This window comes from Oreochromis niloticus, linkage group LG2 (genome assembly GCF_001858045.2).
Source record: "Oreochromis niloticus isolate F11D_XX linkage group LG2, O_niloticus_UMD_NMBU, whole genome shotgun sequence".
Lineage (NCBI taxonomy): Eukaryota > Metazoa > Chordata > Actinopteri > Cichliformes > Cichlidae > Oreochromis > Oreochromis niloticus.
This window is the reverse complement of record NC_031966.2, coordinates 10,319,688-10,340,259: the sequence shown is the minus strand read 5'-3', so window position 1 is coordinate 10,340,259 and position 20,572 is coordinate 10,319,688. Positions and strand designations below refer to the sequence as shown.

Here is a 20,572-nt window from a genome sequence, read left to right as displayed (position 1 = left end):
GAAAGAGCGTCGCAATTTGTGACTACGGTTCATTTATTTCGCCTAGAAATTATTTTAAAATTAATAAAAGTATTTGTTGCTGTACCGGATGTAAACACATTCTGTTTCCGGCACCGAGAGCGTCCACTCAGCGGAGATGGCGAGTGGAGGAGTATCGGTGGCTTCGCTTTGGACCGAAGTGAACCGCTGCGGACAGAATGGAGACTACACCAGAGCCCTCAAAGCTCTCACTAAAAGTAGGTATACTGGCTGACTCTGAAAACGGAACCAGAGAGGGGGTCAGAGAGCGGACACGCGGCGGATTTTCCCATCTGCTCCCGCTGTTAGCATGTGTCTGAGCTAACGGCAGTCAGGGTGTTAAATACACCTTTGGAGCTTTGTGTATTAAGCTCTGGTTAACGGTGTGTAATTTAAAAAATATATATCTGCTGAATTAGCTACTTGTTGTGTGATTTTGAGCCATCGTTAAATAATATTTAGCCCCCTAAATCCACTGTCTCATGACTGACGTGTCCCTAGCCAACCACGACAGCTAACCCATGATTAGCCAGGCGGCTGTACTGGAAACGTCCAGCGGCTGCTTTACACTCCTCCTCTGTCTTTGCACAATCACATCAGTGTCTGGGCGAAACCTGTTTTTGTTCGTCTGCATAGCGAGTGATGTTCACTGCTGCTTTCTTTCTGTCCTGTCGCAGTTTTGCACGAAAACAGGGACGATGTGACGGCACTGCACTGTAAAGTGGTTTGCCTTATCCAGAATGGGAGCTTCAAAGAGGCGCTAAATGTGATGAACACCCACTCAAAGATGCTCGGCAGGTAAGCGGCACGCTGTCACTCACCTGTGGTTGACGTATAAATTACCCCTGTAGTTCACTGTTGACATTTAAGTGTCTAACGGTGTATGGTGTCACAGCAATCCTGCCATGCTCTAAGAAAAACTTACAAAATTCTTGTAAGGTTTTTTCTATATAGTGTGTTGCACATTTAAACCCTTTTTTGGGGATGGGTGGGGGTCTTTTTTCCACTCAGTGAGGTGGTGTTTGAGAAGGCGTACTGCGAGTACCGGCTGAACAGAGTGGACAGCTCCCTGAAGACCATCGAGAGTGCTCCTGAGCAGACAGACAAGCTGAAGGAGCTTTACGGTCAAGTGGTGAGGCTTATATTGTATTATATTATATTATATTATTACTGTGTGTAGTCATACAGTTGATGGAAGCTGTAGGAAAGAGTTGATGAAGCTTGGTTAAGACCTTAAGACACTATAGAATTTTGCTTTAAGAGTGGCAGAGAAATATGTGAGGGTAGTTTAGTACATGTATGAGGACAGTAAGGAGGTGGCAATAATGACATACAGGTCGACAGATGAGGTCAGGCAAGAGCCTCAGTGGACTGATGTTCACAAATAAGACTGTGATTTGTAGTAAGACAGAAATACAGCAAGACAGAGAATCAAGACAGAATATATGATGTAACAGTGAAGACGCAAGGAGCAGAGGTAGTGTATCTGGATTAGTTTAAATATTTGTGGTCAGTCATCCAAAGCAACAGACAGTACACCAGAGAGCTGTATAAGAGAGTGTAGGCAGGTTGGAGTGAGTGTTTGGGGTGATTTGTGACAAAAAGATAGTAGCAAGAGTGAAGGGGAAGGTTCACAAGATGGTGGTGACTTCTATGATGTATGGTTTGAAGATCTTGGCGGCACTGACCAAAAGAAAGGAGAGCGAGCCAAAGATATTAAGATTTTCATTGGGAGTGACCAAGATAGGAGTTAGAGACTCAAGGCTGAGATGTTTTGGACATATGCAGAGCAGGGATAGTGGATATATTGGACAAAGGATGATGAACAAGGAGCTGCCAGGCAGGAGGAAAAGAGAAAGACCACAGAGAAGTTTCATGAATGGTAGTGAAGGAGGACATGCAGAGGGTTGATCTGACAGTAGAGGATGCTGGAACATGGTGAGATGGAAGCAGATGATCCCTAAAGGGAGCAGTTGATAGAAGTAGATCATATTACTGTATTTTTGTTTTCTTTTGTTTTTTTATACAGTTTAGTGTATATTTACTGTTTGAAATCAGAAGTCAGTCATTGGTCATCTACTTGTTGAAAAGAGCAGCAAAGTTAGAAGAAGAGAAAGTGTTGAAGCCTTTAAAGCTGCTGATTGTTAATATGTGGCATTTTAAAATCTGATCATCTACCATCAGAACTGCAAACAAATCATACTCAAATTAAACAGTGTACGATAAATGCAAACAGCTTGCTGTTTGAATATGTGGCTTCTGTTTTTGAAACGTGATTGTAAAAACATTTAAATGTTGTTAAGTAAAGTAACATTGTATAAAAACTATGTTTTTATTTCGCAACCAAATACATCAGATAGCAAAAGTATAATTGAACAATTTTTCTCTGAAACGGAGACATCAGGGTCGTAGAGCGTAGCATTTTCACCTCTTAACGCCACTGCTCTATTTTGTTTGTCTTAAAGTGACTTTAATGTTGTTAAAATTATCCCCAATATTCGTGAATATCAGCTTGTTACAGTCTTTATGCAGTCTATATGATTTACTATTATTATTTATTACAGTGAGATATTCTTTTGAGAACACACTAGTGTTTTGGGTTTTGTTGGTTGGTGAGTGAGAATGAGAGATTTGTAATAAATGGTCAGCTTGGTATTTTGGCAATTTCTGTGTATTTCTAACAGGATATTATTTTGTCTTGTTGTGAGAAGTGTGACGACGTCTGCTAATCTGAACCAGCTCTTTTCTTTATACAGTTGTACAGACTGGAGCGCTACGATGAGTGCAAGTCTGTCTACACGGATCTGATCAGGAACTCCCAGGACGAGTACGAGGAGGAGAGGAAGACCAACCTCGCCGCTGTGGTGGCTGCAATGAGTCAGTGGGAGAAGGCTCCAACGGTAAGCATTCATTGGCACAATTCATCAATCAGCTTTTCATTTGAGTTTTTAAATCAAAAACTTACTCTCTCCACTTTGTTGCACAGAACTGGGGTCAGACTGTTGTTTGATTAGAATTAGAATAAACTCATATTTGAACATGTTGTGTTTTCCTTCTGCAGGAAGATCTGGGTCTGCCTGAGTCAACGTATGAGCTCTGCTACAATGCTGCCTGTTCTCTGATTGGCCAAGGAAAGCTTACAGAGGCCCTCAATAAACTACAGCAAGCAGAAGGTCAGTTTATATTCAGTCTGTCCTATCGAGCTGGTGTTTGATGTATTTTTTAAATGATTTAATGATCTCAGACATAAACTTATCGTTTCTTCTGACAGAGCTTTGTAGAGTCTCGCTGGCAGATGATTCTGTAAGTGTGCCTTGTTTTTGAGATCTATTTCACTTTCACTTCTAGTAGTTTCATCCAAAAGATGGTCCAGCAGTATTTCACAAGTCTAGTGAAACTTAGTCCACTGTTAACATACTTTTAAGTCTTAAAATATTCTCCATTTATGCATTATTTGCATATAAATTGTATGGGAATAACCTTGCTGTAATCATATTTCGGCCATATATGTGTATTCATTTGCTACGCTTGTTCATAATTATCTTGTCTTGTCTTTGTAACACTTAGTTTTCACTGTTTTCCAGCTAATCACCATCATTTCTTGTTTGTCCCTTTCAGGATATGACTGAGGAGGACATCCAGTCGGAGCTGGCTGTCATCCATTCTCAGATGGCGTACGTCATGCAGTTGCAGGGTCGCACAGATGAGGCTCTGCAGCTCTACAACCAGGTCATCAAGCTCAAGTGAGTTAAGGCATCATCGCATCAAATTTAGTCCCAAAAAAGATGATGGGGATGCATTTAGACAGTTCAGAAGCATCTAGAAGGCAGGCATTAAGTTGTTAAATAGATTTTCAGCTTGCTCTAATTCTCTGATTTAATTTCAGGCCATCTGACGTGGGGCTGCTTGCTGTGACTGCCAACAATATCATCACCATAAACAAGGTGGGTTTAAACCTCCCTGATCTCCACTTTCAGACGCTAAACAGGGATCATAAAACTAAAATTTCAGCCACGACGCTGGTGTTAAGGCTCAGTCTCTTTCCTCAGGACCAAAACGTGTTTGACTCAAAGAAAAAGGTGAAGCTGACGAATGCTGAAGGTGTTGAATACAAGCTGGCAAAGAAACAGCTGCAGGCCATTGACTTCAACAAAGCCTTGCTGGCCATGTACACTAACCAGGTACGGGTGTGATTTGGAGGAGGAATAAACAATAATCAATAATAGGTAATTATTTTCACACCGATGGTGCTTTTGCCCGTTAACAGGCTGACCAGTGCAGGAAGCTGTCATCCAGTCTTCAGGCTCAAAATCCAGGACATCCACGGCCGGTCCTCATCCAGGTGGCTCAGCTGTGCAGAGAGAAGCAGCACAGCAGGGCCATAGAGCTGCTCCAGGTATTAATGATGCACACTGCTCCTTATTATCAGAACCGATACACATTCTCCTCCTTTTGTCTGATTATGAGAAAATAATCAAATAATGTACCAGTTAACCTAAAAATCACTCGTGGGGTTGGGATTTTTTTGTTTGTTTGTTTTTTACAAGAATTCATCTACAAAATGTTTTCACTGTGGTTGCATGGTTTTTAAAAATACTGATAAATGGCTTCACAGTTAAAAGTGACACTAAACTGTGAAGACAAGCATACAAAAAAGGCATACAAAAAAAAGGTGCCCTAAAACACTTAAGCTGGGCATACACTGTGCAATTTTTTTTTTTTTCAGTCGCGTTATTCAGCTCCTGCTCAAACTGTACGACTGACTCGCAGGGGTTAGAAGTTCGTAGGTCACGATGCAGGGTCTCACACTATACGGCCCGATGCTCTGATGCGACCTGAGTGCTCACACTGTGCGTCCCTAACATGAAGGTTATAATACAAAATCTGTCTCTTGCTTTCCCTCTCTCTCCTTCTGTCTTTAACTGACACACACACCACCACCATCAACTTTGCTAATGAAAAACATTGATCAGGCAGCTGTGATTGAGCAGCAACGTCCATCCAACTATTTTCACGGTTGTTGTGGTCGTGATAATTTTGTGAGGCCCATCGAAAAGGCTCAGATGAGCTTGCCAAAGTTCTACAAGTTGTGCCTCCATCGCTTGTGTCCAGATCACACGCTGCACTGCCGTGCTGCTCCGTCTTTTCACTTTCATTTCTGTGTTTGCGCGTGCGCAGTGTGAGAGGCTGCGTTGACACCCTCGCGACGGCCGACAGGGTTTCAAACAGGTTTGATTTTCTTACGACCAAACGATTGATGATCGGGAGCTGGTCGTGAGGTGTTAATCGCTTCTCGTTACCCCATGTATACTACACGATGCACGACACACGATGAAGGCGAAACTTGAGCCGATCACCAAAACGGTCGCACGACTGAAAAATCGGCTCAAAATGGGCCAAAAATCGCACAGTTTATGCCCAGCATTACAAGACTATTGGGTTTGGATGAAAATGTTCATATTTTGTCACTCAGTAATTAATAGTTTCATTAATTCTGTTAATTCTGTTAGTCTGTTAACTGATCTTTCTTTTTATTTTGCAGCAATTCTCCGATCAGAATCCAGAGAGTGCGTCTGGCATCAAACTGACAATGGCACAACTCTATTTAGTACAAGGTAGTGATCTGCATTCAAACACACACAACCCGCTCTGTCTTACTGTTTTTTTCCTCTGTGGGCATGATAGTATTTCATATTTCTAGCTTCCTAAAACAAACACGCACATTGATTATTATCGCCTGAGTACTGAAACAATCATTAACAAAGAAACAAACAAGTGCAACTTTAAAAGTTTTTTTTACCTTTAAACTTTGAGCAGTTTAATTTTGATACATGCTCCTCATTAGATGTTATAATCCAAATCCAATGAATGGTTTGGTCTTCAGGTCATGTGACAAAAGCCTGTGATGTCCTGAGGTCCATTGAAGAGTTCAAGCACAAACCAGGGATGGTAAGACTAAAAATGCTACTTTGTCTTTTTTTTTTTTTTCTTAAATTGTTTTTCTTAATTAAAATGCCCCGTTAATTAAAAAAATTGTTGACTTCTACGTTTTTTGTTCCCTCATATATTTATTTTGACCATGTCATCGTCTCTTCAGGTTTCAGCTCTGGTAACAATGTACTCCCATGAAGAAGACATCGACAGCGCCATCGATGTTTTCAAACAAGCTATTGAGCATTACCAGTCTGAACAGGTTTGTGTGTCACGGATGGTGGTTCGTGTTGTGCAAGTCTGAACCACTGTTTTATACCTTAATTTCTGTTGTGTATAGGTCAAACAGTTGGTTTTCTAAGTGCGCACTTTGATTTCAGTTAGTTTTTGCTTTTTTCAAAGGTCTAGCTTTCATTTATACGTGTAAACATGTTCCCACTGTGTCTTTTCTCCTGCACAGCCTGGATCTGCTACACATTTGGCTCTTGTAAGAGAAGCTGCCAATTTCAAGCTGAAGTATGGGCGGAAAAAAGAAGCCATTAGTGATCTGGAGCAGCTGTGGAAGTGAGTTAAATCCCTGCTAAACACTCGGCTGGTTCAACATGTGTCAAGTCTTTTTTTTTTTTCTTTTAAATCTCACAGATGCTGGTTTTGTTTCTTTATAACATATACCTCAAATGTCATCAAACTATTTTCATAAAAATCACTTTTCTCAAAACAGACAAAACACCAAGGACGTCCACACATTGGCACAACTCATCTCTGCATATTCTCTAGTGGACACGGATAAAGCCAAATCGTATCCTTTCACATTATTAAATACAACTTATGGGCGCTTAAACCATTTTGTTTTATGTTTTTTTTTTACTAACTGGAACATATTTGGATTCTCAAATAATATTTGTTTTGTGAAAAATCTCAAATATATTCTGATTTTTAGCTCCTTAAATGTGGGGATTTGTTATTTTTCTCTGTGAGAAACTAATGTTTTTCTGTTTGGAAGTCAGAGAGAAAACAAAGAAGATAAAAAGACCTTTAGCTCATTTTCAACAAAGCTTGGTATTTTGTTGACAAAATAGTTTATTAATTTTACAAATGACCCATACCTTATTAAAGTAAATGTAACCCAAGAAGACCAGGATGTAATCTGGATGTCAGCAGTTGTTGCATCCTTAGCTTTTTTCTACAGGCTCAGCAAACACCTACCGTCTGCAGACACCATGTCTTTCAACGTGGACGTGGACGAGCTGGAGAATTCCCACGGAGCCACATACGTCAGGAAAAAAGCCGCTAAAGTCGTGGGAGAAAACCCTCCCAAAGAACAAGGGTACACATCTGTTACTCTCTTCTGTGGCTACTTCTGTTATTTTTGGGGTTTTTTTTAAACAAAACATTCAAAAGAACAAGCAACACATTGACAAGGTTTTTTTTTCTTCTTCATTTTCTTTAACAGCCATGGTGAAGTCAAAAAGAAGAAGAAGAAAAAGAAAGGTATGTCTTTCAATCACTTGCTAAGATTTAGAGTGAATCTATTCTGGAAGTGTTTATTTACGGTACACATAAAGAAGGCCATGAAATTATTTCTTCTAAATGAGCAAAAATATCTTTTTTGTTCTCCTTAGAGAAAAACTGAGAGTTTGGTTAATGATGTAGGAACTTCAGATGCACACTGAGCGGTCGAAACATTAAAACCACTGTTAGGAAAAGAGAATAATTCTGATTATTTTTGTTTTCTCTCTTGAAGATATTTTATTTGTCTAGTTATTGCTCATAAAGTACTCACACCATACCATCTTCCTTTTAGGAAAATTGCCCAAGAACTATGACCCCAAAGTGACCCCTGACCCCGAGAGGTGGTTTCCTATGAAGGAGCGCTCCTACTACAGAGGGAAGAAGAAGGGCAAGAAGAAGGATCAAATAGGAAAAGGCACACAGGGAGCGACAGCAGGAGCTTCAGCAGAGCTGTGAGTAAACTCCGCAGTCACACGCACATCCAGCCGAGGCGTCTGGGTGCAATTTCCTGTAATTGTAAACCCAGTTATTAACAGCACTAATGGAGGAAAAGCAACCGAGATTGTTCTTTTGTTTTCATGCCAATTAACTCTGAAATCAGATCAGAGCCGCAGCTGCTTTGCAGGAGGAAGGGCTCATCTGTTGTTGAGAACAAAATTATTCTCAGTCTCTCCTAAAGGAGAAATCCATCTACCAGCATTCATCTGAACTACTGCAGCTCCAAAGCAGAACAGGGGAGAGAGAACGACTCCATCTACAACAGATTTTTCTGCGCGTACCCTCATTTTTACTTTGAAATTTCAATTGCTATTAACCAGCTACTTACAGCCCTTGAGCTTGAGTTTCCCTATTAGCGAACTGAGCAGGTTGCTCTTTGATGCCCTCCAGTTTCTCTTTTACAGAAGCTAAAATTATTTATTAATAATCCTAACAAAATTTATGCTGTTGTTGCACCACCGAAGGATGTCTGAAGATGCAGATGCAACTTATTGCTCTTATTTTGAAAGTTCAGTCGCCGTTAACCAGCTGAACTTGGACCCTAATGGCAGGCTGAGCAGGTCACTGTTGAAAGTCAGTTATTCAAACATGGATGATAAACTTGTCAAACATCATGCTGCTACCTGAATTTATAAATACATGAAAAGTGGAGGTGGTGGGAGACACTGTCCAACAAAAGCTTTGTTGCTAATCAAACGTTTATTTCACTCATCCATGTCACAGAAGGAAACTCAGATCCTGAATAAACAAACTCAGCGCTGTAATTTTCCGACCCTTCTAACAGCACTGTGGCTCTTTTCTCTCTTCAGGGATGCCAGTAAGACTGCCAGCAGCCCCCCTACCTCACCGAGACCAGGGTCTGCGTCCGGCTCTTCTACAGCCCCCGCCAGCGGAGTAGTTCCCCCACGACAGCAGAAACCGTCGTCCTCAGGCGCCACTCGCAAGAAAGCACCGCAAAAGAAGAAGAAAGGAGGCAAAGGAGGCTGGTAGTCAGAGGGAAGCAATGTGAGGAAGAAGGCTGTTGGCATCTGAGCAGCAGAGAATTTAAAAGTTGTTTTTTTTTTCCTTCGTTTTTTTAAAATTCATTTTTTTTCTTTTATTTTTTCTGTTCAGGTCATTTGATCAAACCAAAATCCTCCCCGCTGCTCATCGACACCATGAATCTGATTTTTTTTACAAAGTAAAGGAGAAAAAAAAGAGTTGACAATTTAAAGGACAGTTCCACTGAAATTGACTTTTTGTTGCTCTGCAAAACCAGCGTTTGTTTTCACCGAATCAATAACACCACAGATATCTATATTCTCATTAAATGTGCATTGAATTGTCTTCTTGGCTGCATATTTCTACACCTTAACAGCTGCACTGTATTTAGCATTTTTCTTTATTTTTAAGCAGAAACAAATTCTGATCAATCAAAAGTGAATTAAGTGTTTAAATCATGTATGCAATAAGGAACTGAGTCATGTCTTTATTGCATTTTAAGCATTGTTAAGTACTGTTAACACAGCGGGTATCCTTCATTAGAATTAGGGGAGTTATAAAACTGCTTTTGCAGAGTCACTCAAAGTTCAGAATTTAGGGTAATGGTGCTTGAACCTGTTGAGTTTCAGTATTAGCGTGTCCAGCTCCACCGTTTCTTTAATATTTCAATGTATTTTCAGTTAGCTACAGTAAAGTAACAGATATTTATTTTTGAATTTATTTGTCTGAATTGAAGCAAAAGGATTTTGATTCTGTCACATGATTATGTTCAGAAAGACACTATTTTCGCCAAACAGGTTTCCATTTTGTTAAGTCTAAATAAAACTGAACAGCGACGCTCCTGCTGTGAGTTTTTTTCCTAGTATGGCTCATTTTGAGGCCTTGTGCATGGATGGAGATGATTATAGAAGAGACTGGATGTGTTTGTTGATGTTTACTGAAAATTATCTGCAGGCCTTCTTAAAGATGGGTTGCTGTTTAAATTTTATCCATCACTCCAAAGTTCTTACTCTCACACATTAGAAAAAAAATTTCACCTTAGATCTGAAACTTTTTTCAGGGGCAAATTGTCCACAACAACATACCTCCTGGGGTCATTAGAGCACACAAAACTAGATCTTGCAACTCATAAATCATTAAATTATTTGGGTGTGCTTGTGCAGCTGATTTGAAGAATAATTATTTGTTGCACCAGCAAAACAGGCAGTGCTGAAGATTTTCATTGACAGTGACCGTGTTGGATGGGATTAGATCGTGTATGAGAGGAACCCCTCGGATTTAGCAGTTTGGAGATAAAGTTAGGCTACGTTCACACTGCAGGTCTTAATGCTCAATTCCGATTTTTTGATCAAATCCGATTTTTTTTTGTCTGCTTGTTCACACTACAAATAAAATGCGACAGCAAACGCGCTCTAGTGTGAACGCTCAAAGCGGACCGCATGCGCAAAAGAAGACGTCACACACAACGCGCTCTGTTTAGACCCAGACCAACAGTATTGTTTGACTGATGGCCCTTAATATAAAGACTTCGGACTTTACGTTTCCCAATTTTTTGCTTTAAGTTCTTTTGTTATTTACATAATAATGTAAATAACCTAATAATTATCCTTATTGCTGTTTTAGAGGAGCGGTGCTTCAAAGGATAATCTGCAGATTTCTGTCAGAATCTGCAGATTATACAGTACAAATAAAATGTTCACGTTGTCTTCCCAACAGTTTCACTGACATCTACACTGGATGGCCAGGAAGCGTTCGCGATGTCTTCTCCGGCGCTGATAATCGGCGTCCGTCTTGTGTCAGTGACGTAAAAGACGGATTTAATGCGACATGACCGTTCAAACAGCAGTCGCTTTCTAAAACATCGGATATGTATCGGATTCAGTACCACATACGAAAGTGACCCAGATCGGATTTGAAAATATCGGATTTGTGCCGTTCACACTGTCATACCAAGATCGGATATGGGTCGCATAGGGTCAGAAAAATCGGATTTGATGCGCTTTCGCCTGCAGTGTGAACGTAGCCTTAGAGAGACGAGGCTGAGATGGTTTGAACGTGTATGGAGAATAGTGGATGTGCTGGAAAAGAGGAAGACCACAGCAATGAATGTGAGATGGAGCCAAATGATCCAGATGATGATAAAGAAAACGATCAGAACTTTGACATTTAAGACTAAATGTAGCTGAAATTAAATTATGCAATGCCTTAAAATGTCCTGTTAATGTAATATTTGTTTTTAAAATGGTTAACGCAGGTCATTTTTATCATTTTTAAGTAAAGGAAGTTAAACTGCACCTTAAATTCTCTCATACTCTCTATTGCTCTGTGAGATATGAAGCCCCCATGTGGTCACAGAGAAAAATTACATGTGTAGCCATTTATTTAAAATCTCCAAAAATCCCTTTTTTGCTTGTTATTGTAGGAGGAACTTCTATTATACTGAAAGTCAGATTACTGTGGTGTGCTTGTAATATTTTAATCCAGCATGTTTGGAAAGAAAAAAACAACAGAATAAACCAAAATCAGATTTTACCTGGATTTTACTTGCTGTAGTAGCACATAATCAAAAGGTCACTGGTGCATCATTTCTAAGTGATTATCAGCAAGAAATGTCAATTTACCAACCAAAAGCTGGTTCGCTTCCTGATGCTCTTGCCTGGACTCGGCCTCGCCTCTCTAACATTGGTCCAAAACCACTAAATCTGAGCTGTCCCTCTGATAAGCTTCTATCTAATCTTGTCCACCCTGGTTACTCCCAGTCTTATCATTTTCAGTTCTGCCATGTCCAGCTCACCCTCCTATCTTTTTGCCAGTACAACTCCATGCTGGTCCTACTCCTGCCTACCTACCTGTATGGCATGAGGTTCCCATAGCACTGCTTTACTCTTACAAAATGTCATAATAAAGGAAATGTTAAGTTTGTCAAAATAAGCTGTTATTAAGAAAAATCCAACCTCTCATTGTGCAAAGTCATCCCCTGGGCCAATTTAGGGCCCAGTATGTTTGATGCACCTGGTTTAAATGGTTTTTACTTGGTTCATCCTGCCACTAGTGGGCGCTCCTGCTTGGTAATTTGCCATCAATGCACTACACCTGCTTTGACCACAGCTTACTTGTGGAGCAGCCAGCCTGAGAGATTCTCTGTGGGTTTTGGAGGACACGATGCCTCGTTTGCCGTGTATTTACTCAGACTTCTTCTATGGCCCTCTGACTGAAGATGTGGAGGAGCTACTGGGGCGCTTCCAGCAGATAGACTCGGTCAGGTATGAGGATTTTTCAGCCCTCTGGAGGGAGATGGGCTTCTCCGATCTCTTCATTGGCACCATCAATGCGGGTGAACTGAAGCGGCTCTGCAGGGTGACTCTGGCCACAGCTGTAAAGTACTTCCTACCTCCATACAGCTACCAGATCCGAGTGGGGGGCTTGTACCTGATGTTTGGTTTCTACCACACGCAGCTTGCTGAACCACCTGTGATGATCCGGCTCGCTCTGAGAGACTGGACCCACGTGCAAGCCTTCCTCAAGGAATCTGTAGAATCCGACCATCTTGATGTAGTTTATATCTACAAGAAGCTTGTGGCATCCAAAGCCATCCACTACACGGCCATGCCGCATTTTCTGACCTTCCAGAAGCAGCAGAAGCCAAAGAAGGAACATGTGTGCCCTGAGTTTCTGAGCAGGACAACCGCGGTGCGCGAGCTCATCACTGCAGACACCCTGGAGGAGATAGCCAACCTCCAGAGCCTGTACGAGAAGCTGAAGGAGACCACCAAGGAGGTGGGTTCCCAGATCACCATGACCCACAGAGACTTCACCTCAGGCCTCAGAGACTGCATGTCAGAGTTCATCACCTGGCAGAACAAAACTTTCACCTCAGAGCTACTCAAAGACAAGAAGGAAAGAGATGAAGAAGAGGAGGAGGAAGAAGAAGAGGAGGAGGAAGATGAGAAGGAGTCCTGCAGCAAGAGAGCGAGGCTTCTGTCCTCCATCAAGCAGAAGAGCTACAGCAATGTTCAGAAGGCGCCCAAGTCCAGGAGGCACCGGCAGGGTGAGCCAGCAGACTCGTCCAGTTCGGGGCCTGAGCAGGTCCAGCGGGTCCCACAGAAAAAAAGACCTCCTTCTCTCCGGGCCCGGACCCGGAAGAACCTCGGGGTGAAACAGGAGGACAGCAACCTGCCACCCTGGCTCCTGAGTGCTCCTGAGCTGGAGGACGGAGTGCCAGTGAGGAGGACCAACCAGGCAGAGCCCTACAGGATGTGAAGGAGGAGAGAAGATCATTAAAATCAGTTAATCTACTGTGTTTGTCACTGTTCAACTGGAATAAGTTAAACTATAAATAAATGTTTTTGTTATAGCTAAAAAAAAAAAATCATAATTTGAAAGGCTTCAATATATCTAAAATAATTTTTCTATACATTTTCAAAGCTAAAATTAGAAACCAGTTAACTGTGTTTTGTGTTAATTTAATGATAAACTGTTGCAGGTCTGAATCCTTTTGTAATCCTTAATGAATCAAGTGGAAATAGAAAGAGAGAATAATATAATAGGTACCACCTTTGCAATGGGGAAAAAATAAATGAGGAGGAAACTTTTATCATAGTTAAAATTAGGTTATAAGAATTGTAAAATGACCAAATTTTGTCTTTTTTATTTGATTTAGCCTGTTTTTGTGTTACTAAGCCAGATTTATTCAAAGTTTTAAGGACCACATTGTAACCGTTTTGAGTTTGATTTAATATAAACTCTGAATTACTTCTGGAGTTATCCCCTTTGTATAACAAAAACAATATAAAACACATTCTGAGAACACATCTAATGCCCTATCCATTTGCAAAAAAAAGGGGGGCGGGGGACTAAGAGGGTTTATTTATATATTTAATTAAAATGTATGGATCCTAGTCTTTAAATCACAAAATGCTTAGATTTCAAATAAGAAGGGAAGCGTTTTGTGTATGCTTTGTTATTCAAGCAATTAAAATGTTAAACATTTTAATTTCAGTTTTTTTTCTTGTGTATGAGTTCAGGTATCTCCACTGCAGGAATAGTAGTTCATTTTATTAATGACACTTGTGTTAAAGCCACCTAGCGGTCTGGATTCGACCAGATTTTGTGGCCAATTTGATCCCCAGTTTGCTATCCCCCCTTTAACATTTTCACGATTTTTAATTTTTGAAAATAAATATTTAATTTTTCCAACATTAAAAATAAAGAGGGTGTGACATTGGGTAAAATTACAGTTAAACTAATATTAGCACTTAGCTCAAATAAATGATCAATAAAATAACATGGAATAATGACAAAACAATGAAAAAACATGGGGTAAAAATAAAAATATATAAAACCATCAAATATCGCAAATTAAATAAAAATGATACTTTGACTAAGCAGGATAATTAGAACAGTTACTGCAGTAAAAAAAAAAAAAAGCAGTAATTGTTCTTAAAATTTAAACTTTATATTGGCTACTAGTAATTTATATATTTTAAATGCAAGTGTATTATAGTTGGACACCCTAGCTGTCAGAGTGCGAATAACAGCGTTAAAGAAATGGTTGTATTAAAACATTTCAAGATTATTTGCGCCATCTGGCGGACAGTCTCAGAACTGCATCAACACCTCCGCGCACTTTATCCGGAAATATCGTTTTGAGAAGTTCCTCCGGAGCTTCCTGTCTGTTAATCCACTTGTTGAGCAGAGGAGAGGGGCGGGGAAGCGCTTACGGACTTATATTTTCGCCAGAACTCCAATCATGTCGCAGGCAAACGGGTAAACGGCGCCCAGACAGAGCAGCAAAGCCGGCAGTTGAGCACCATGTTGAGTTTGAGCAGAGCTGGTGTCCTCGGCGCCTCCGTCGCTGTGGCGGGAGGAGTCGCTTATCTTATCTGGAACTATGCGTCCTCCTCCAGGGAGGAGAAGCCCGAAACACGCCTGGGAGAGGACGGTGAAAGTGACAGAGAGCAGAGAGAAGGAGAGGAGGAGATAAGAGAGGAAGAGACTCCGGTGATTAAAGCTGAGCAGCAGCAGCAGACACAGTTTACTGAGCCCTCAACCGCCGTGGTTGAACCTGTAGCAGCTGCTGAAGCTCGGAACACATCACAGGTAAAGAGGCACGTTCACCGGACACACCTGTGTGGAAATGTTCAGACTGCTGCTCCTAAAACACTACATCTGTGCCTTCACTCCCCCGGGTTTTACACTTAAGACGAGACGAAGAAGCGTTTCAGTAAAATAACTTATTTTACATGTTGCGTAAAGTTTTACATCTTTCAGCGGCAAATGCATAGGCACGTTCTTTGGGGTTCCCGCGTGGTGATCTGGGAAATGTAGGCTGTTCCATTCAACTCAAAGGAGGTTTTCGGGACAGTTTAGTGAGGCAGCAGCTGGATTAATCCACACATTTTATATATTAATTCATTAATTTTTTTTATTTACATCCCAAGAGAAGTTATTAAATAAAATAATTAAGTAAATACAATAGTAAAATTAATTAATTTCACTGAGTAAATGAACATTTTGAAATATCTAAAACAAAATATGGGATGTGTAAGCCAAAAGGTTTTTTTAGGTTATTATTATTACATATTACATTTTACTAACTAAACTAAAACAATGTCTGAGCTCGACCTGCTGGACGGAAGTTTATTAAAGTTAACTAAAAAAAAATTCTGTCTAATTTTATTTAACGAATATAAAAATAAAAATAGTTTTTCCAATTTTATTCTTATTAAGTATTTTTTAAAAAGAGCAATTAAATGTGCTAAGTTTTGTTATTTTGGTAAAAAAAAAAAAAAAAATCTGCTATCGCAAACTGTCTGATTAGACTTTGCACATCTAAAAGACTGGAATCAACTGCTTTCAAAAAGTTCTGTGTTGTAACATCTATAGTGAATTTCCTAAATCCTGCATCTGGCATGTACCCGAAATACAATAGTACTTTAAAAGACTAAAACTCTGGCCCTGAAACTTACAAAAACTAAACTAAAACTAGTCATTTTTCAGACAATAAAAATAAACTAAAATGAACAAACACACTCTGGGAATTAAGTGAGACTAAACTGAAATAAAAACAAACATCATATTATATATATTAGAGTTATATTATATATTAGAGTTATATACTAATCAATATCTGAAACATTAAGACATTTATTTGGTATATATTATCAATATTAGCTGTTCCTAAATAATAGTTTTCTAAAGAATACATTTTGGCGTTTCTTTCAGATTGAGAAACCGTCTACAGTACTTCTAGCCTGAGATTTATTTTTAATTACTAACCTGCAATATCAGTGCTGTGTCTGCTAATATCTGATTTTCTTCTTAAGATAATAATTAAACATCTTTTTAAGATAATAATTATTAAAATTAAAACTCAACTAATTTTTACATTTACATTTCCTGAAGCAATGACAACATAGAGGAAATAATCCTTTTTAATATTGGTGTGAATATTAGGCTCTGATCCAGTGTGGTCTGTGTTCCAGTCCCAGCCTGTGGAGTCAGGGGGAACACAGGTTCTGGTTCTGGGTCTCGATGGATCCGGAAAGACCAGCCTGCTGCAGTCTTTGTCCACCGGCCGCCTGGAGCAGGACATACAGCCGACACAGGGCTTCAACGCTGTCTCCATCAACAGAGATGAGTGCTATATCGAGTTTCTGGAAAGTAAGCCCATCTTTAGTATGCTCTGATCCCTACTGTCTCATATGAGCCAGTTGAAAATCACATATGTGTTGCTGTCTAATGCATAAAATGCAACAGAAATAAACACGGGAGTCGTGTTTGAACATTGTGTGTCGTTTCTCTCTTTTGACAGTTGGAGGTAAAGAGGATCTGCGGCCATACTGGCAGAAATACATGCCCAAAGCACTGCTGCTGGTGTTTGTAGTCGACTCGTCCAACCCGCAGCTCTTTCCAGTGGCGAAGAAACACCTACACGAGCTGCTGGCCTCTTACCCGAGCCTGGCTTTAATGGTGCTGGCCAACAAACAGGTGGGCGTGAAAGAAACAAGTTCGATTGATTTGTTTTAGACTTGCAACTGATGCAACTAAAGTAAACACAAAATAGAACTGGCTTTTACTGTTTTCATTCGTCTCTTTTTTGTCATGTACAAATCAAACATAAAGTTACTTTGAACATAAAATTCACACATGTAACTGCCAAACAAAATGAGCTTTACATTCATGACATGACAGTTTTATTCTGACTTCTGTGTTCTGTGTAGTGAAGAATTACATTTATTTATTTTTATCCTGAACTCTTATCTTGTAACATGTCAACAGCAGGAAACGACTAAATGGAGATTTTCAGATATCAAGATAAGCTGCAGCTGCCTGAAGTTTGGGAAAGGCTGCATTAGGCATCGATGAACACACCTCATCACAGTCTTGTGACACTGATATCACTCCCACTAAGCTCCTCTGTACGACATGTTCAGCTTTTTAGTAAAATGCATGTCTGTGCCACATAAACATTTTAATGTGCACCAGTGATGTTACTGGTAGATGTGTGCTCCTTCCCTCTGCACGAGCTGTGGGTAGCGATCCAAAGGATAGAACACCTTGGTCAGGGTTCAAAGCGAGCTAAGTTGATCTTAAAATGTGACGTCAACAGACTGCATGTCACCGATTGGCCAGTCAATGGCGTCACTCGATAAGGCATGAGAGCAACTTGCCATTTTTAAACCCTGGTAATGAAAAAAATGGCTGCACGAGAACCAACACCATGGTTCAGTGATGAGGTGCAGACGTTTTTGAGCTCTATGGCTGATGATGGAATCCAGAGGAAGCTAGATGGAGCGGCAGAGTCAGACAGAGCTTGCTATGTGACGACAAAATGGAGGAACATGTTGGTGTCCTCCACAAGCATCTTATGCTTAATCTATACTTATGGAACCAATCTCCATCCATATTTGGGATATAGCCAAGAAATGAGGTTTAAAAAGTGATGGCATCTGGCATCACCTTCATGGATATTTAATACGTCCAACCAGTGCATAAGTAAAATATTGGTATACATATGCTAAGCATTTAGTTGCAGACAGCCAGGTCTGCAGCATTTGTGCATGCACATTGTCTGGAGCTGTAAACTTGCAAGCACAGTATAAACAGATTCAGGTAAAAAACTGTTAGATTTGTGCATAAAGTATACAGTTGAAGTACAGAGTTGTGCTGTAGTATCCTTATAGCAAATGCACAGTTCAGAAAAGTGCAGGTGTTTTAAAACTGAAGGATATGGCAGTTTATCACTTGCATTTCCTTTTGACTTGTATCTGTTTGCATTTTCTGTCCATCTAAAAAGCACGTTTGTCAATTTTGATGTCACAAAATAAAATCTGAAAGATGGCTTCCATCCTTTTCTCATTTTCATATTTTGGGTTCAAATCAGTGAAGCAGCAGACCCTGCAAATTTTATTCTGCTGTAATTCGGTGGTGGATAAATTGTCAGTAAAGATTTCTCAGACATTACACATATCCCTTCAAATATGTTCATCTTTATATTTTTTAGATAATATAGGAGTATATCATCCTTATCTTACTTAATGCTCATTGTTTTGTTTTTCTTTCTCCAGGATCTTCCAGGTTCCTGCAGCATCACTGACCTCCACGACGCTCTGTCTCTGTCCGAGCTCGGAGACCGGCGCTTGTTCCTCATCGGTACCCACGTGAAGAAGGGCGAGACGGAGCAGAGCTCTGGCGTGCAGGACGCTCAGGCCCTGATCTCCCAGTTGGTTTGTGACGGTTTATGAAACGCACTGTTAACTCCTGTCACTTAATCACATTCAGTGAGCTCTTTGCACTTTTTTTTTTTACTTTACTGTTTTCACTACATCTGTAGGCTAAACCTCTGGTATTTATTTCTGTTGGTATTTCACGTTTGTGAGGAGAAAATAAACCCTCACTGTGTTTGTTGCCCTGTTAAATTTTTTTATTGATTTGTATCAAGCTGGGAGAACACAAAACCATTATCTCTATTTTTGTACCAGCAGGTGATGTATGGAGCCACAAATGTTAACATTTACAAGACTGTTACTGTGTTTTAAATCTTTAATTCCTTCTAATGTTGTTTGGAGCTGCAGTTGCAGTAGTTTTCAAATCGATCTTAATGATTTAAATGTGTCAGCGTATTTCATACTTGCATACAAATCTCAAGCTGCTTAAATTCGTCATATCAGCTGAGACAAGTGGCCCAAACTAACTTTCACTGACTGAGATCTCAAATTAAAACATAACATTTCGTGCTTTTGGACTGCACAACACCACAGTGAACATCAAGTCCAGACTTTCAGCTTTAATTCGTGGGTTTTAATAGAAGTGCTGCATGAACTGTTGAGGAATTACAGCCATTTTTATACACACCTCTCCTTCTCCATGCATTTGTCAACCCATTATTCTGGTAAAAGTTAGTCTTGGTTTAATCTGTTCAAAGGTGTATATATATATTTATATGATTTTTGATAAAGTGTGATCTAGGGCTGTGGGATATGACCAAAATCTCATATCCCGATATTAAGACATCTATCGTCCGATAACGATATAAATCACAAAAATGTAACATTTTCTGTAAATTCTGTGAATGTCGGGCAGCTCGACTTGCGTGAAGTGTTTCCAGCTGGGCGTCGCGTACCTGGAGTCGAGTGTTTTAACTGATGCATGAAACGATACATTTTTAGACATAGGTTGTAACGGCCGCTGTTTTCTTTGTGAGTATTTATTACACAGCGTGCTGCGGGGAAAAGCCTGTTCTAACGTTTGAGTCTAAGGTTTATTTTTTAGCACCTGACGGCTCTTTTTTGCTTCTCATCCGTAAATACTCTGCATCTTTCATGTGATTCAGTTTATTTTGAAAAGTCTCAACAGGATCTTGAGCTTTATTGTGAAAGGTTTATGTGGAAAATAAACAAGCGGACACGAGGTGGTTTTACCGTCGTTGTTGCTAACGACAACGCATAAAAACAAGCGCTTGTCCGTCTGTAGTGTGGTTATATTAAACATAAGAGAAAGAGAGAACTTTAGGAAATTAATATAGCCACTACAGTGACCATCAAAATAATGAAAAAATATTGCCGTAAACAGTTTATTTTGCGACACCACGAAACAAACGATAGCGTAAAATGAAACGATAGACGTTTTTCTATCGTCATCCGATATATATCGTTATATCGAACAGCCCTAGTGTGATCGGGCTTTCCTTGATTGTACACTACAGTGATATGCCCACCTCCCTGAGAGCAGTCTTGACTTGGTTAGATGTTGTAATGCTGTTTCGTAACCATGGAAAGAATTCTGGGATCATTCTCACTGATTTTTCCTCCCTGGTCTTCCAGGCCTTTAGGTTTTGCTGAGCTGGCCGATACCACATTATTGATTTGGCCTCTCCTCAAGTGTTTGCTCTCTCTCTCTGATAGGTTTAGATTGATTTTCAGATCAATGATGGCCTTCTTCGCTTTAATCGACATTTCTTTGGACCTCATATTGAGAAATTCAGTGAACGGCTATCAGATGCAAGTTTAACACTTGGAAGCAACTTCAAATCTTTTATCTGCTGAATTTCTATTGAATAACGAGCAGGGAATTGTTCATCAGTCAACTGTCCAATTACTTTTGAGACTGGACTGTGTATTAAAAGGCTGTA

General features: G+C 40.0%; 3 protein-coding genes across 5 annotated transcripts; all 3 read left to right on the top strand.

Moving 5' to 3' along the window:
• Positions 1 to 79: 79 nt before the first annotated feature.
• On the top strand, positions 80 to 9,779 carry srp72 (signal recognition particle 72). 2 transcript variants are annotated; one of them, XM_013270277.3, is made up of 20 exons: positions 80 to 236; positions 696 to 816; positions 1,030 to 1,150; positions 2,775 to 2,918; positions 3,080 to 3,191; positions 3,290 to 3,321; positions 3,637 to 3,761; positions 3,905 to 3,962; positions 4,068 to 4,199; positions 4,286 to 4,414; positions 5,561 to 5,633; positions 5,903 to 5,967; positions 6,116 to 6,211; positions 6,410 to 6,513; positions 6,671 to 6,748; positions 7,139 to 7,276; positions 7,403 to 7,440; positions 7,754 to 7,913; positions 8,769 to 8,964; positions 9,073 to 9,779. In XM_013270277.3, exons 1-19 carry the CDS (start codon positions 137 to 139, stop codon positions 8,947 to 8,949), a joined length of 2,007 nt encoding a protein of 668 aa, XP_013125731.1. In that variant the 5' UTR covers positions 80 to 136; the 3' UTR covers positions 8,950 to 8,964; positions 9,073 to 9,779. The 2 variants fall into 2 exon arrangements, with proteins under 2 accessions (XP_013125731.1, XP_013125730.1); XM_013270276.3 differs by having other exon boundaries at positions 8,769 to 9,778.
• A 1,605-nt stretch (positions 9,780 to 11,384) lies between these two features.
• Positions 11,385 to 14,021, top strand: LOC100689739 (snRNA-activating protein complex subunit 1). The gene has a single exon (XM_005467205.4). It carries the CDS (start codon positions 12,103 to 12,105, stop codon positions 13,198 to 13,200), a length of 1,098 nt encoding a protein of 365 aa, XP_005467262.1. The 5' UTR covers positions 11,385 to 12,102; the 3' UTR covers positions 13,201 to 14,021.
• A 369-nt stretch (positions 14,022 to 14,390) lies between these two features.
• arl9 (ADP-ribosylation factor-like 9) lies at positions 14,391 to 18,820 on the top strand. 2 transcript variants are annotated; one of them, XM_005467204.4, is made up of 4 exons: positions 14,391 to 15,039; positions 16,425 to 16,602; positions 16,754 to 16,929; positions 17,221 to 18,476. In XM_005467204.4, the coding sequence occupies exons 1-4, from the start codon at positions 14,752 to 14,754 to the stop codon at positions 17,305 to 17,307; spliced, it is 729 nt and encodes a 242-aa protein (XP_005467261.1). In that variant the 5' UTR covers positions 14,391 to 14,751; the 3' UTR covers positions 17,308 to 18,476. The 2 variants fall into 2 exon arrangements, with proteins under 2 accessions (XP_005467261.1, XP_003443471.1); XM_003443423.5 differs by lacking the exon at positions 17,221 to 18,476 and adding an exon at positions 18,510 to 18,820 and having other exon boundaries at positions 14,397 to 15,039.
• Positions 18,821 to 20,572: the final 1,752 nt, after the last annotated feature.